At 45.3% G+C, this 13,526-nt stretch overlaps 5 protein-coding genes across 5 annotated transcripts; 3 read left to right on the top strand and 2 right to left on the bottom strand.

Annotated features, from left to right (window-relative positions):
- Positions 1-1,019: 1,019 nt before the first annotated feature.
- Positions 1,020-4,055, bottom strand: BO83DRAFT_412303 (ubiquitin-specific protease UBP14). The gene is made up of 6 exons (XM_025534396.1): positions 3,752-4,055; positions 3,613-3,680; positions 3,422-3,562; positions 3,078-3,351; positions 1,338-3,018; positions 1,020-1,291 (listed from the first exon to the last, which is right to left on the bottom strand). Exons 1-6 carry the CDS (start codon positions 3,783-3,785, stop codon positions 1,147-1,149), a joined length of 2,343 nt encoding a protein of 780 aa, XP_025382794.1. The 5' UTR covers positions 3,786-4,055; the 3' UTR covers positions 1,020-1,146.
- A 147-nt stretch (positions 4,056-4,202) lies between these two features.
- On the top strand, positions 4,203-6,866 carry BO83DRAFT_383058 (replication factor A subunit protein RFA1). The gene is made up of 6 exons (XM_025532368.1): positions 4,203-4,423; positions 4,477-4,628; positions 4,690-4,780; positions 4,835-5,372; positions 5,427-6,328; positions 6,383-6,866. The coding sequence occupies exons 1-6, from the start codon at positions 4,380-4,382 to the stop codon at positions 6,474-6,476; spliced, it is 1,821 nt and encodes a 606-aa protein (XP_025382793.1). The 5' UTR covers positions 4,203-4,379; the 3' UTR covers positions 6,477-6,866.
- A 414-nt stretch (positions 6,867-7,280) lies between these two features.
- BO83DRAFT_348893 (NAD(P)H-quinone oxidoreductase) lies at positions 7,281-8,708 on the top strand. Its single transcript, XM_025528854.1, has 4 exons — positions 7,281-7,412; positions 7,463-7,729; positions 7,783-7,874; positions 7,937-8,708. Exons 1-4 carry the CDS (start codon positions 7,388-7,390, stop codon positions 8,561-8,563), a joined length of 1,011 nt encoding a protein of 336 aa, XP_025382792.1. The 5' UTR covers positions 7,281-7,387; the 3' UTR covers positions 8,564-8,708.
- Positions 8,709-9,126: 418 nt separating this feature from the next.
- dbp3 (RNA-dependent ATPase DBP3) lies at positions 9,127-11,006 on the top strand. The gene is made up of 3 exons (XM_025532367.1): positions 9,127-10,536; positions 10,592-10,663; positions 10,725-11,006. The coding sequence occupies exons 1-3, from the start codon at positions 9,278-9,280 to the stop codon at positions 10,879-10,881; spliced, it is 1,488 nt and encodes a 495-aa protein (XP_025382791.1). The 5' UTR covers positions 9,127-9,277; the 3' UTR covers positions 10,882-11,006.
- On the bottom strand, positions 10,444-12,829 carry BO83DRAFT_383055 (nuclear division Rft1 protein). Its single transcript, XM_025532366.1, has 4 exons — positions 11,946-12,829; positions 11,042-11,893; positions 10,524-10,988; positions 10,444-10,466 (listed from the first exon to the last, which is right to left on the bottom strand). Exons 1-3 carry the CDS (start codon positions 12,707-12,709, stop codon positions 10,889-10,891), a joined length of 1,716 nt encoding a protein of 571 aa, XP_025382790.1. The 5' UTR covers positions 12,710-12,829; the 3' UTR covers positions 10,444-10,466; positions 10,524-10,888.
- Positions 12,830-13,526: the final 697 nt, after the last annotated feature.

Raw genomic sequence — 13,526 nt, 5'->3', positions numbered from 1 at the left:
AACTATTCTCTTTTTATCCGCGAATAGTAATATATTCGCGGGTAGTCTGTAGATTATGTATAAATACTAACCAGACCTCATAATAAAGACTGCTATCAGTATGGATATTTCTTGTGATAATAAGTATCGCGAGGGTTATAAGGATTTAGATCCTTACAGTAATTTTCTTAAAAAATTTAGTTTAGACTATTTTATTTTAGTTATTTTAATTATTGAGTATATATCAGATAAATATTAATAATTTTATTAAATAGCTAGCCGCTTGCAGTATTAGTTAAAAAATAAATAATTATTATATTTAATATTATATAACAGCTAATCAAATAATCTTATGTTATACATCTAAACTAAAATATCAAACATGAGAGAGGAAAGAAAAGGAGTATAAAAGAATATATATAAATAATAAAAATAATAAATAAGATAAAATAAAGAATAAATGAAATAAGATCACATGTAATAAACAAAGTAAGTGAAACTATGTCATGTGCCTCAGTCACATCGCTCGCCAATCGCCATCACAATTAATGAACTGGATCAATCCTTCAAAAGTATTTGATATTATAGAAAGCTATAAGATAACTAGTATTTTATCTAATTACTAATTTTATAGATAGAAATTATATAATATTAAAATATAGACTGGCTGGTAGATTTAATTATAAATAAGATAATAGGATTAGCAGTTTTGATTAAAGATTTGTTGATATGAATTTTCTAGATTCTATCTTTTAGTTATCTAATTAGATTATTCTTAGATTTATAAATGAAATATAATTCAAAAAGTTATAACACAATCAGAAGCAGGCAGGGATCCAAGAAGGTCATAGGTTACATGCAGGGCGGTCAAGGTCAAGCGGATCAGGTAGGTGCTCTGGGTTTGCACCGTGACACAGGGGATTTTCTGAAAGATGGAATAGTTCCACATAGCAGATATATCCTAATCTATAGAGTGGTTTAGATACTCCAACGAAACGAATAATAAACGGATAGCTTTCTAAAAGCAGAATATGAAAATTCGATATAGTATCCGTCGCCGACCTTCAAAGCATGACGGCCGTAGTAATGACTAACATATGACCAAAACATACTTAGTGAACTACGCTAACTATACAATATTTCATCTACCCGCTTGGTTTTCATGGGTCAAGTCCGCGAGAATACATAGATATACGCGAACTTCTTCATCTCTTGTATATCATCCACCTGAACAACCTTCTCATCATTGAACATGACCCACGAAGTACCATTACTTCCTGGCATAGCTTTACGCACGATAGCGACATAGTGCCTGTTGACCGTTAGTTCAAACCCAACAAAGTAGCAGACATACATACCCAGCATGCACGGAAGAGCCTTTATGGCACACTATTGACTGTAATTGGTATTTCGCTGGCGTGGCATCAGAGTCTTGACATTTATCACTGGGTTCAGGGATATCAGAGTCTGAGCTGAGGTCCATTGAATCCTCCGGATGGGTGAACACCCAATCAATTGCCCTGTTGAGATCCCCGTCCGTCGCTGCCAATGCCCTCCTGGCCTGACTAGAAGTTATGCCCATTTCAGTCAACTGCGCAACCTTAGCTGGGTCTTGCTGGCTCCCTGAGGTGCTGGTAACCCTCTTATCGAGCGGCTCATCGATATCAGGGTCTTCCATGTGAGCAAAGAGCCAATTCATGGCAGCCTCAACATCCGAGTTGCCGGTCATATACAGCGCCTTTTCGCACCTTGGGTTCGGAAAACCCATGGCAACAAGCTGCTCAATCGCGATTTCATTGGGCTTGAACACATTTTCAGGTTCCTGGATTTCAGGCAGAAGCTCCTCATTTGGATCAGGCCCGGAAGAGAGGTAAGTACCAAATTCTATTGGCTCCTCATCAACTTCTACCGGAATATTCAGCTTTGTAGGTACCCAATTGATCAGCTCGAACCTTCGCGCATTGATAACCAACTTCTGCGGTAGGGTCTTGAAAGAAGTTTTCTTACTGAACCCTTCCGTGGAACCGCAGGACGGGCAGCTGAATTCAACGACTTCTTCGGACGTGAATACATCCAGACATTCTGCTAGCGTGACACTCTCATACTCGTTCATGGAGTCAGAAGCATCTGCATCGGGGAGCCGACGAGCGGGAACAGGGATTGAAATGTTATCCTGGGCGTCCGCCCTGTAACGAACCTTCTTGCACCGTAGACATTGGAGACGCTGCTGCACAGAAAAGCCGAATGAGGTGATTGGGTTATCTAACCCTTCGGGATGCTTGGACAAGCTGATCTGCTTGAAGAGGTGAAGCATAAATTCGAACGCATCCTGTTGTCTCATCGTCGAGAATTCTTCATGATTACGGCCGACGAGATGTTTGAACATAGCGGGTGCTAAACCCTTCTGATGAGGAACTTCAGCTGAATCAGGTGAAGACCTAACATCGCTATCGGGTCGGGAATATCTGCCAGAGAGGATGCCGTCGGCCAGCTTCCGCAGTTGGGTTTCAAGGTCCTCGGCTGGCCTCTGCGTGTGCGGCGGCTCGCTGTTGGGATGGTAATATCGTTTTTGGAACTCAGGCAAGGCGAAAAGGCATTGGACAACACTTGAGAGATAGCAGCTGTTTCCTAAGTTAGTCAAGCCAGTTAAACCTGGTCCAAACACAGGTGTAAGTTCATGGCCGTCCTCAGAAGTCATCGAAAATTCCCATCTCATATTATGCTCCACTTGCATTTCCATAAGGCTCTTCTCTGTCTTCTCACGGCTCGCTAGATTGATGCCCCAATTGGCAAGATGGGTAGCCAGGTTAGGATCGGTTCTTTCTTCATTGCATCTATAGCAATACACGTCAGCCGAACCATCTGCAGTGATAGAGCCCAGCTTCACTGCAACAGCATGCGACTCCTTGTCAGAATGCGCAAGTGCATGCGAGTTTCCTCCAACTCCACCAAACTGACTGCGACCGCAGCCAAGGTTTCCGCATTCTAGACATAGCCAGAGGTTCTCTTTCAGGTTACACATGGAACACTGGACCAGCTCTGACGTGCAATTGTGAGCATTATAGTGAGGGTAATGTAAAAAGACAGGAGCAACGCACCCTTTGATTCAATCTGTCTTGACGCTCCCTGTATGAGATTAATGGTGTGTTCGCAGGGGATGAACTCTTGCTCCCAGGCCTTGACTTCCTCTCTTTTGGAGAAGGTCATCGCTTTCATCACGCCATCAATTACGGCTGGCAGCCTGCCCCTGGAAGCGTCCAGATCACTCTGACGGCAAGGATAACAGACAACACGTGTTTTCGTGTCATAGCGGTCCTCATCAGTTTCAGCTGCGATTGCAAGCTTCGAAATCTTCTGCGGTGGCTCATCTCGCTGTCATTGCATCTTGTCAATCACATGCAACCAAAAAAGTATAATCCAGACAAGTGATATTGGCACACACCTGGACCTTTTTACGTGATCTTCTGATGTTGAGCGCTAAAGGGTGACTGCAACGTTCATAGTGGAGAAATGCATGATTTCTATCACCAGCGCAACCTCCATTGAAGCATGTTAAACAAACATTAAGCCCATGTTCATCGTCCTGGATATTTCGTTAGGCGTCAAACTGATAGAAAAACAATGGGTACGCACTATTGAGTCGAAACACTGTGTACAGTCCTCTCGATATACAACCTGCGACGTAGCTGGTTCCCTCAGTCCTGTGATGTAGATAATGGTTAGAAACCTGTATGAGCACTGTACTCCAGCTTTGGCTATAGTAGCAACTGACCTTCAGACGCGACATGGCTACAAGAAGCCATCATGAGGAGAGCTGAAAGCTAATATAGAAGCCTGATACAAATTATTGAATGACAGCAATCAGTCCGAGTCCCACGGTGCAATGACTTTCAGTAAGAGAGCATGCGTCCTCTCCATACATAAAAGTTATTGTATGAGCATAAGGCGGCAGGTGAAATTCTTTAATATCTGCTTTGTCGAGGCTTTGACTGTCAGGTATGTAGAAAGGTGGGGTAAAGTGGGAGAGATCTTCAACCTAGATACGTAGTGTATTGTGTAGACGGAGTACTGTGACGGGGTACCGGTTTTCATATGGATGTATGGTGTATTACGACATCTGCTCTGTACTACTAACCTTGGACCATCAAACACGTAATATTCGCATTCCAAAGTGGGGTGGGTGCTTAACGCGCTCCTACCGCGTACTACTCCGGGTCGCGTCTCCATTTGTTGTTCATGCAAATGTCCTTCAGCAGTAGCAGGATTGTACCAGTACCACCAAGACTGCCACTTGCTATTCATCATTTCAAGCTCTGAATTACACCTCCCCGAGACATTGCTTGTATTTCTACAATTCTGAGTCTGTAGGACGGCACAAGGTTACCTTGAAACTATTTCAAATGTCTTCAGAAGCAGCATCTCAGGTCTCCGTTGGGGCACTCAGGTTAGTTAGTTTCCTGGAACCCCCTGTGCATTATCTCACTAATGTCCCTTAAGCGCTATCTTCGATGATACAAAGCCTCAAACGCGTGAGCCTATTGTTCAATGTGTCCAGATAAAGCAATTGCCATCTCAACAGAGCCACCCGGAACGCTACCGAGCGGTATTCAGTGACATTTCAAATTATGTGCAGACCATGCTTGCGACCCGTAAGTGTGCCATAAACCTGATGACTTGCCTAAGACACTGCTACTAACCTTGATCTTCCAGAATTGAACCCCATGGTGTCTAGTGGGCTATTACGGAAGGGATGTTTTGTTCGCCTGAAGTCGTTCCAAGCGAACTCCGTGAAAGGCAAAAAGTAAGTGACTACTGACGTCTTCACCACCAATGATATACCTTACATACGAGACAGGATCCTTATTATTCTCGACCTTGAAGTCTTGGAGGGACTGGGAGAGGCCGAGAAGATTGGCGAACCAAAACCACTCGAAAGTAAAAGTGATGAAGACGACAAGCACCAACCCACTACAATCTCCAGCAACGGTTTCTATGGATCGAAGATGTCAGGCGCACAGGCCCAGTCAAATACCGGAGTGCAGTCAGCACGACCTGTTTTGGCCGCAGCGCATGCTACAATATATCCCATCGAAGCTATTTCACCATATTCTCACAAATGGACGATCAAAGCACGCTGTACGAGCAAGACAAATATCAAGACTTGGCACAATAGGAATACCGAAGGGAGGCTCTTCAGCGTCAATCTACTGGACGACAGTGGCGAAATACGAGCTACTGGATTCAACGACCAGTGCGACATGCTGTATGACGTCTTCCAGGAGGGTGGTGTATACTATATCTCCAATTGCCGCGTGCAGATTGCCAAAAAACAGTTCACGAACTTGAATAACGATTATGAGCTGACTTTTGAAAGGGATACGGTGGTTGAAAAGGTCAGTCAGAGTGCTCGGTTCGCATTGAACTCTTAACTTACCATGTCGCATCAGGCAGAGGATCAGAGTGATGTCCCCCAGGTTCGATTCAATTTCACTTCTATTGGTGACCTCCAATCGGTAGAAAAAGATACTACGATCGATGTGATAGGCGTGCTGAAAGAGGACATGGGGGTTTCACAGATCACATCCAAAACTACAAACAAGCCCTATAACAAGCGCGAGCTGGTCATGGTTGACAATACCGGGTTCTCTGTTCGCCTGACTATCTGGGGTACTACAGCTCAGAATTTCAACGCCTTGCCCGAGTCTGTAATAGCTTTCAAAGGCGTGAAGGTCTCTGACTTTGGCGGGCGTAGTCTGAGTTTGCTGAGCTCGGGTTCAATGGCGGTTGATCCTGACATTGAGGAAGCCCACAAGCTCAAAGGCTGGTATGACGCACAAGGCAGAGATGAGAATTTCTCTTCACATGCTTCCTTGTTAGGCACAGCCTCATCAACGATGAAGTCGGACCAGTTCAAGACAATTGCCCAAATAAGAGAGGAGCAATTGGGTATGTCGGAGGAAGCGGTTTACTTTTCGCTGAAAGCAACGGTCATCTACATAAAGCAGGACAACATGTCCTTTGCTTATCCTGCTTGTCTCTCAGAAAATTGCAACAAGAAGGTGACCGAGCTTGATCCCGGCCAGTGGCGCTGTGAGCGCTGCGATAAGACTCACCCCCGACCAGATTACCGCTACATAATGCATGTTAATGTCAGCGACCATACCGGCCAACTTTGGCTAAGCTGCTTTGACGATGTGGGCAAATTGATGATGGACATGTCAGCCAATCAGTTAATGGAACTTTTCCAGACGGATGAGAAAGCAGCTGGCGACGCATTCCAGGATGCCAATTGCCGGACCTGGAATTTCCGATGCCGTGCCAAAATAGATCATTTCGGCGAACAACAACGGTAAGGCAATTCGTTCCATGGCTCAGATGGCACTGCTAATATTCACTCTACCAGTATACGGTATCAGGTATCCTCGGCCAACCCGATAAACTATTCCCACGAGGCTTCACGCCTTGCCGATCTTATTGAATCTTACAATGTATCTTGAATATGCTTTCGGCATGCTGAAGGCTTCTTGAGACTCCCCTTGCAAGCATTGTGCATCTTTGTTTTTACAGCACTCTGTTCAATGAAAATTTTTCAAAGCTGTGGCTTTGGGATTGCGTGACATCGGCTGCTGTCACTAAAATAGGATGCATACCTGAAACGATGATGGATCTTGAAAGGTGCTACAAACTGAACAAAGAAAATATAAGCCAAAGTCGATTCAGTGATACCACACTTGACTAGCATTAGCTGTCGCTTGGACTTACAAGTATAGCCACGCTGATTTGTACCCGCATAAACTTGCAGAGTTCGAACGGTAGTGACTTCTGGCAGATAGCGGAAATTCTTCTAGATATTTACATATGAAAGCAGGTGAGTCCAATGAACACAGATCGTATAGGCAATTCCAACAGATATAGTGCTGTTATCAATGTTCATGAACTCCTTACTGCTGGATTGGAACAGCAGTGTGTCCATACCTCCTTTAGGCCTTTATGATCGGTTCCTGAATCTACACACACGGGAGGCCCGGAGCACGCGAGTATGTGGGGGTTTGAAACCCGTTACATTCTCTTTGAGATTCCGAATATACATAGTAAACTGCTAAAGAGCATATGACAAATATCTGAACGCTATCAACTTGAATCACGGTGAATCAGAATGGTAGATCAGCTTGTCCTGCAAGTAAGCAGTTAACCAACTGTTGGCCACGTAGTTAGTTAACAAGCAGTTAACTAGCTAGTTAGTTAACTAACTAGTTACAACTTTGTCATTATGACTAATTGCCCTCCATTTGATGACAAATGATGACGCTGAATGCCGTACTGCCATAACCGAGACAAATAACCACAGGGCAGAGTAAAAGCGATTTAGAAAAACTTGTAGTCAACCCATTCAAAGTGTCAAGCAAAGATGGGAGGCATCATGAGAGCCATTGGTAAGTTGCATTGCTCAGACTCTCGAGCGTGATATGCTAAGAACACCCAGGTATCCAAGGGGGCAAAGGAAGTGCCGATGCTTTGTTCGTTGACCAGATCCCAATACCGAAGCCTAGTCCTGGCCAAGCTTTGGTCAAGATCAAGGCATTCGGGCTGAACAGAATGGACTTGCTTCAACGCGAGGGGAAATATCCTCTTCCTCCGCAAGCTCCTAGCACCATGGGGGTCGAATTTTCCGGGGTGATAGAGGAACTTGGTGAGAATACAAGCAATGGCTTTCAGATCGGCGACAGTGTTTTTGGCCTAGCCTATGGCGGTACGTAGCATTCTTTTTGATAGAGTGTGTAAGTATTCATTACATTTTGTCAGGGGCCTATGCGGAATACATCGCCGTGTCGACCAAGATGTTGATACACAAACCCTCGGGGTTGACATGGGAGGAGGCTGCAGGAATACCAGAGGTATGCTTGACCTTCAACTTCTAGGGAACCAATCTGTAATAACCATGGCACCATTTCTTCAGACCTGGATAACTGCAAGCCAGGCGCTTTATCTGATTGGCGAATTCAGCGCTGGAAAGTCCGTTCTTTGGCATGCAGGGGCTTCATCCGTATCAATTTCCGGGATCCAACTTGCGAAGATCGACAAAGCATCTGCTGTCTATGTGACTGCAGGTTCGCAAGAAAAAATCGACTTCTGCGTACGTGAACTAGGGGCTACTGCTGGGTATAATTACAAGAGTCAAGACTGGGCCTCCGAGATACTGAAAGAAACGAATGGTCGTGGAGTCGACATTATCGTCGATTTTGTGGGCGCCGCACATTTTCAAGGTAATCTTGACGTGGCCGCACGGGATGCACGTATTGTCCAACTAGGACAGATGAGTGGTTCTGTCCTCCCTGCCAATACTGACATCAGTGGATTCCTGAGGAAGAGATTGAGGTTCGAAGGCAGCACTCTTCGCAGCAGGGATGAAGATTATCAGGGGAGACTACGTGATCTTCTGGTGGACCATGCTTTACCCAAGTTCAACGACCAAACATTCAAAGTCTTCATCGAGAAGGTTTTCGCATTTGAAGAAATCGCGGATGCCCATAGGTTGCTGGAGAGCAATCAAACCAAGGGAAAACTAATATGCACGATTAATTGAATGCAAACTAGCCCGGTTGAGAAGCCAACCACCGACTTGGATGTGGAAGCGGAGACGGTCGGCGTACATACAAATAAATCAACAACGAGATCACTATGAAGGCAGCCATGGTAGAGAACGCAGGTTTAGTGTAGGCATAAAGTAGTGGCGAACGTATCCCAATGGATGCCCGCAAGTTTTGTAGATTCTTAAAGACGGCCTGATCCTGTAATTCTTCTTCTTTTCGAGTGCTGGTTTATTCTGTGCCTCCTTGATTCGACGCTCGCTTTTAAGAATACTATACTATATTTATATACTACTAGGCTGCAACTACAACTACGACGGAGTAGGACTCCGTAGACTCGTCTACTATGTACTGCATGTAGGACACAAAAGGCTAGATTGTTCCGCAGCGCAGACAGTACTAACTGGATTAGGATTAAGGAGCGGGACGGAGCAGCACTAGGGCAAGAGTTTTAACCATATGGAGTACTTTATCCCGAATCAAAGTTTTGCTCCAGACAGGCAAGCCCAAAAAGAAAATAGCGAAAATAAAAAAAAATAAAATAAAAGTATTCTAAGGGCAAAAAGAAGGCGCCCTCAAAACATTTACTGTTATTTCTTCGAAACGCAGCCGATTTGCTTTACGATTATTTTTCTTTCTTTTTGTTACAAAGACTCTTACACATATTCTCCACTTTTGAACCTGAGAAAGTTCAAAGCAACAAAAACAACATGGCCAAGCGTGAACTCCAAGATAAGGGTAGCACTGAGCATAGGGCGAAAAAGAAGTCAAGAAACGAAAAGCACACAAAGAAGGCCGAGGACTCCAAGGCTGGTGCGCAGGCTTCTGAGACGCAGAACACTGACCTGAAAGAGCCTTCCCCAGCAGTCATAGAGAAATTCCTCGAAGAAAATTCCGTCAAGATCACGGATACCTTAGAGGGAGCAACGAAGCTTCATCCCATTACCTCTTTCTCTCACCTACCTACCTGCAACAGTGCACTGTACCGTCCTCTTGAGTCGTTCAGTTCCCCGACTGCTATCCAGTCAGCAACCTGGCCTTTCCTGTTTGCTGGCCGTGATGTAATTGGCATCGCTGAAACCGGGAGTGGTAAGACGCTCGGCTTCGGCTTGCCCTGCCTGAAAAACTTACAAGACTCGGCGAAGAAGGGAAAGCCTTATAAGCCGACAGCGGTGATGATTTCCCCAACGAGAGAACTTGCAATGCAAATACATGATCAGATCTCGAAGTTCGCAGAACTGGTGGATATCAAGGTAGCTTGTATCTTCGGGGGTGTGAATAAAGATGAGCAACGCCAGGCCTTGAAGACTGCTGCTATTGTCGTGGCGACACCAGGAAGATTGAAGGATCTTCAGAATGATGGCTCAGTCGATCTAGGAAAAGTCAAATATCTTGTTCTGGATGAAGCGGATCGCATGCTGGATAAAGGTTTCGAACAGGACATCAAAGATATCATTCGCCCCATGCCGGTGTCAAAGCGTCAAACTGTTATGTTCACTGCGACCTGGCCCCCGGTCGTTAGGGACCTTGCTGCAACGTTCATGACTTCTCCTGTGACGGTCACAATCGGTGGAGAGCCTTCGGCTGATCCGCGCGCAAACACTAGAATCAAGCAAGTTGTTGAAGTGGTGAAGCCGCACGAAAAAGAACAGAGGCTTGTACAGTTATTGAACAAATACCAGAAGGGCCCATCCAGCTCGGATAAGATTCTGGTGTTCTGCTTGTATAAGAAGGAGGCTGTGCGTGTTGAGAGACTTCTTTGGAATAAAGGCTTCAAGGTTGCCGGAATACACGGCGATTTGGGCCAACAAGAACGGTTCAAAAGTTTGGATTCCTTCAAAAAAGGCGTCTCAACTGTTCTTGTCGCAACTGATGTGGCAGCTCGTGGCCTCGACATACCTTCAGTCAAGCTCGTCATTAACGTTACGTTCCCCCTCACCGTTGAGGATTACGTACATCGAATTGGCCGGTTAGTAAATACCTCGTCCCTGTATGCTGTGTCTCGCCGACTAATTGACTCAAAGAACTGGCCGTGCTGGAGCTGAGGGCCATGCCATCACTCTATTTACTGAGGTTGATAAAGCTCAATCCGGAGCGTAAGTAGTCATTGTCTTGGAAGCATTCCGATCAAGTTTAACCGAGACTAACATGTTATAGTTTAATAAATGTTCTAAAAGCGGCTAACCAGGATGTACCCGAAGATCTGCTCAAATTCGGGGCAACGGTCAAAAAGAAGCAACATGACGCATATGGCGCTTTTTTCAAGGATGTCGACACCAATAAGACATCAACCAAGATCGTTTTTGACGATTGATGATGACTCATTCGCCTTTGGACTTTGGAGTTCGGGACGTTTTGCATTTCACCAGCTCGCGGGCTTTTGTGTAATATATGAACAAAGATTTTCTCTCGAGATAAGACCTATACACACCATTAGACTGTGGCTTGCATGTAAATAAAACTGTGAGACTTACACGAGAAGAATGTACATAGCTCCAAGTATCAGTGCATCTCTCGTGCTATAGATATCAAGAGCATATAGACCCTTTGAGGTAAGAACTATAGACATCGTGACACTGGCGATACAGGTAAGCGGCCGTGGGCTAACTTCAGCAATAGCCATACCGCTTCCGTGTCGAGACATGAATCTCCGAATGAAGGAAAAGCTCCAGACGATGCGAACTGCCATGTTGACAATATTGGCATATACCATTCCGTGGGCACCGAGAGCGCCGACTTTCAAGAATAAGTACGCGGCAGATGCAAAGCATGCTGAAAACACCCCCATCCATACCGCTTGTCTGCGTAGTTCTGCCGAGTTTGCTGCTGATGAGACGAATGCTTCACTTATACCGTTGAAAGCTAGAAATGGTATATAGTAGCAATAAAGTGAAAGCAGGCTGCTGATCTTGGGTGAAGCCCAGATGCGCCCGCCTAACAGACGTAGCAATTGAGGTGCCAGAACTGGACCGAGGGGGAACCCCACAATAGCCATCAGACTATATGCATGGAGAACTTCTGTCAACTGAGTTTTAGCAGCATCGATGTTTTTCACACGTAGATGTCCGCTCCCGCCAGAATTTAGCAGTGAGGAAAAGAGCGTTCGACTGCTTTCTTCAATGGGCTGAAAAAAAACGCGAGCTAGGAGACCGCCGTAATTAGAGGCTAGTGCGTATATGCCTTGGTCTTCTAAACTCGTCATTGTTGCCAGCATCATTGAATCACCTTGGGTGAGAAGATGTTTTATCACCGATTGAAAGAACACATTTGTGGATAGCCCTATCATCGGCCATGAGAATATTCCCATGAAATACTCTGATCTGTCCCTGGACATTTTTATCAGATAGGATATTGTAAGTTTACTTTCCCAAGGCCTACCTTGACTTTATCTTTGTGGGAAGCATAGAAAACTTCTGCGCGTCTGTAACCCCCGACAGGGCTAGCATATAGCCGCAGATGAGAGTGGAAGAATAACAGAGATAACCAATTGAAAATGGGAGCACGCCAATGCTGTGGCCGGCTCTGGAAGCCCACGCACAGGCAAGGCAGGTTGTAAGGCTTTTTACAAAGGCTGCACTCATTTCAACCACTGCACGTTGTCTGTGTAGCATATATTGCTGCACTACAGTGAAGAAGGGCTCAGTGGAGAGCTCCATAAGGGATGCAATGGATGTGATTATCACGCTTGCGTAGTAGTAGGGTAACTCTGACACCTCTCTCGATGCTAGCTGTACATAAGATGCAGCAAATGCCAGAGCGAACAAGAACCCCAAGGCAAGGCTCAAGTAGGACATGTTCACTACTGACTGCGAGGCTATGGTTCGGGCTTCAGATACTTCATTGCTCCTTTTGGGAGCTGTACCAGTGCTGTCCTTGTGGGAATACATGGTGAGGGGCTTGAGTTGCAATGGCTGTCTTTGTATAGCCATCCTGATACTTTCCCTAGAGAAAAATAATATCGAGATGAAGTATAGCTCCAGTTGGGACGCAACACCCATTATGGCCGGAGGTAAGCTCCTCAAAACCAACTGATTGGCGGTGAAAGTGAAAATCCTCGAGGCCAGTTGAACGATAATCATCATCGTCGTCCCAGATGCTGATGATGCCAGCATTGCGCTGACATTCTCATCTACTGCTGACATGTAGACAGGATAAAGCCCGCGGGCATCAATGGCTCTCTTATCTAAGGATCTCTGTGTTTTCGTAAAGCTGGCCCTGCAGCCCGGATTTACAGCAGAGGAAATGAATCTCACTGGTCGACCCCCTGTCGGAAGAGGGAGAAAGGATAAAATAAGAATAAGCTCGGCGAAAGAAGTCCGAATATTGCCCAGCATTGGCAGGAAGTATATGGGTCCCGCCGAAAAGGCCACGTGCTTTCTGAGTACTAATTTGTGGTAGCTCCCGTTCCCGTGCTCTGGCGTTTATCTGCCAGTGTCTAAGCTCCTCAATTCGGTTTTATAGCACATGCACAGTTCAACGGCAGCATTGGCTAAGTGTATACAACGAACCGTAATAATATGCGTTACGCTTACGATTAATCGTGTACCTTCTGTGCTGTGAAACTCAGTGTTCTGAGATACTTTCGAAGAACGTGTGCAGGTTTTCAGCACACGGGAAGAGTCACATTATTACATTCTGGTAGTTACTTGCAACGCGCAGACCTCGTACTCAATCCGAAGTTGATGAAGAAAAAAAAAAAAAAAAAAAAAAAAAAAAAAAAGACCATGTGTTTTAACACCGAGCTACTGGTCATTGGGTTTTCTGCATAAGAAGGATTAGCTACATAAATTCACACCCCCTGCATCCAAGGAAGCACCTCGGGAGTTGGCTGTAGCTGCGGCTATTTAAATTCATGTCGACACACCGTGCGAGGTTATTGGAGTTTGTTCCTTGTGTGTCTAATCGCAAGTTCAGTCCATACTGAGCTTCAATAGTTCTATGTGAGAATTGCAGAGTTTG

The sequence above is a fragment of the Aspergillus eucalypticola genome, assembly GCF_003184535.1.
Source record: "Aspergillus eucalypticola CBS 122712 chromosome Unknown BO83scaffold_40, whole genome shotgun sequence".
Classification (NCBI taxonomy): Eukaryota; Fungi; Ascomycota; class Eurotiomycetes; order Eurotiales; family Aspergillaceae; genus Aspergillus; species Aspergillus eucalypticola.
This window is presented reverse-complemented; position numbering and strand designations above follow the sequence as displayed.

What these genes read in the sequence shown, in the direction of transcription:
- BO83DRAFT_383058 (XM_025532368.1), top strand. Translation starts at nt 4,380, where the DNA reads ATGTCTTCAGAAGCAGCATCTCAGGTCTCCGTTGGGGCACTCAG. An exon ending in GGGATACGGTGGTTGAAAAG is followed by an intron (nt 5,373 to 5,426) that starts GTCAGTCAGAGT and finishes ATGTCGCATCAG; the next exon opens with GCAGAGGATCAGAGTGATGT. An exon ending in CATTTCGGCGAACAACAACG is followed by an intron (nt 6,329 to 6,382) that starts GTAAGGCAATTC and finishes TCACTCTACCAG; the next exon opens with TATACGGTATCAGGTATCCT.
- BO83DRAFT_412303 (XM_025534396.1), bottom strand. Translation starts at nt 3,785, where the DNA reads ATGATGGCTTCTTGTAGCCATGTCGCGTCTGAAG. An exon ending in TAGCCATGTCGCGTCTGAAG is followed by an intron (nt 3,681 to 3,751) that starts GTCAGTTGCTAC and finishes TCTACATCACAG; the next exon opens with GACTGAGGGAACCAGCTACG. An exon ending in GATCACGTAAAAAGGTCCAG is followed by an intron (nt 3,352 to 3,421) that starts GTGTGTGCCAAT and finishes ATGCAATGACAG; the next exon opens with CGAGATGAGCCACCGCAGAA.
- BO83DRAFT_383055 (XM_025532366.1), bottom strand. Translation starts at nt 12,709, where the DNA reads ATGTCAGCAGTAGATGAGAATGTCAGCGCAATGCTGGCATCATCAGCA. An exon ending in CCCACAAAGATAAAGTCAAG is followed by an intron (nt 11,894 to 11,945) that starts GTAGGCCTTGGG and finishes AAAAATGTCCAG; the next exon opens with GGACAGATCAGAGTATTTCA. An exon ending in GCTATGTACATTCTTCTCGT is followed by an intron (nt 10,989 to 11,041) that starts GTAAGTCTCACA and finishes TGGTGTGTATAG; the next exon opens with GTCTTATCTCGAGAGAAAAT.
- BO83DRAFT_348893 (XM_025528854.1), top strand. Translation starts at nt 7,388, where the DNA reads ATGGGAGGCATCATGAGAGCCATTG. An exon ending in TTTTGGCCTAGCCTATGGCG is followed by an intron (nt 7,730 to 7,782) that starts GTACGTAGCATT and finishes ACATTTTGTCAG; the next exon opens with GGGCCTATGCGGAATACATC. An exon ending in AGGCTGCAGGAATACCAGAG is followed by an intron (nt 7,875 to 7,936) that starts GTATGCTTGACC and finishes CCATTTCTTCAG; the next exon opens with ACCTGGATAACTGCAAGCCA.
- dbp3 (XM_025532367.1), top strand. Translation starts at nt 9,278, where the DNA reads ATGGCCAAGCGTGAACTCCAAGATAAGGGTAGCACTGAGCATAGGGCG. An exon ending in TACGTACATCGAATTGGCCG is followed by an intron (nt 10,537 to 10,591) that starts GTTAGTAAATAC and finishes ATTGACTCAAAG; the next exon opens with AACTGGCCGTGCTGGAGCTG. An exon ending in GATAAAGCTCAATCCGGAGC is followed by an intron (nt 10,664 to 10,724) that starts GTAAGTAGTCAT and finishes AACATGTTATAG; the next exon opens with TTTAATAAATGTTCTAAAAG.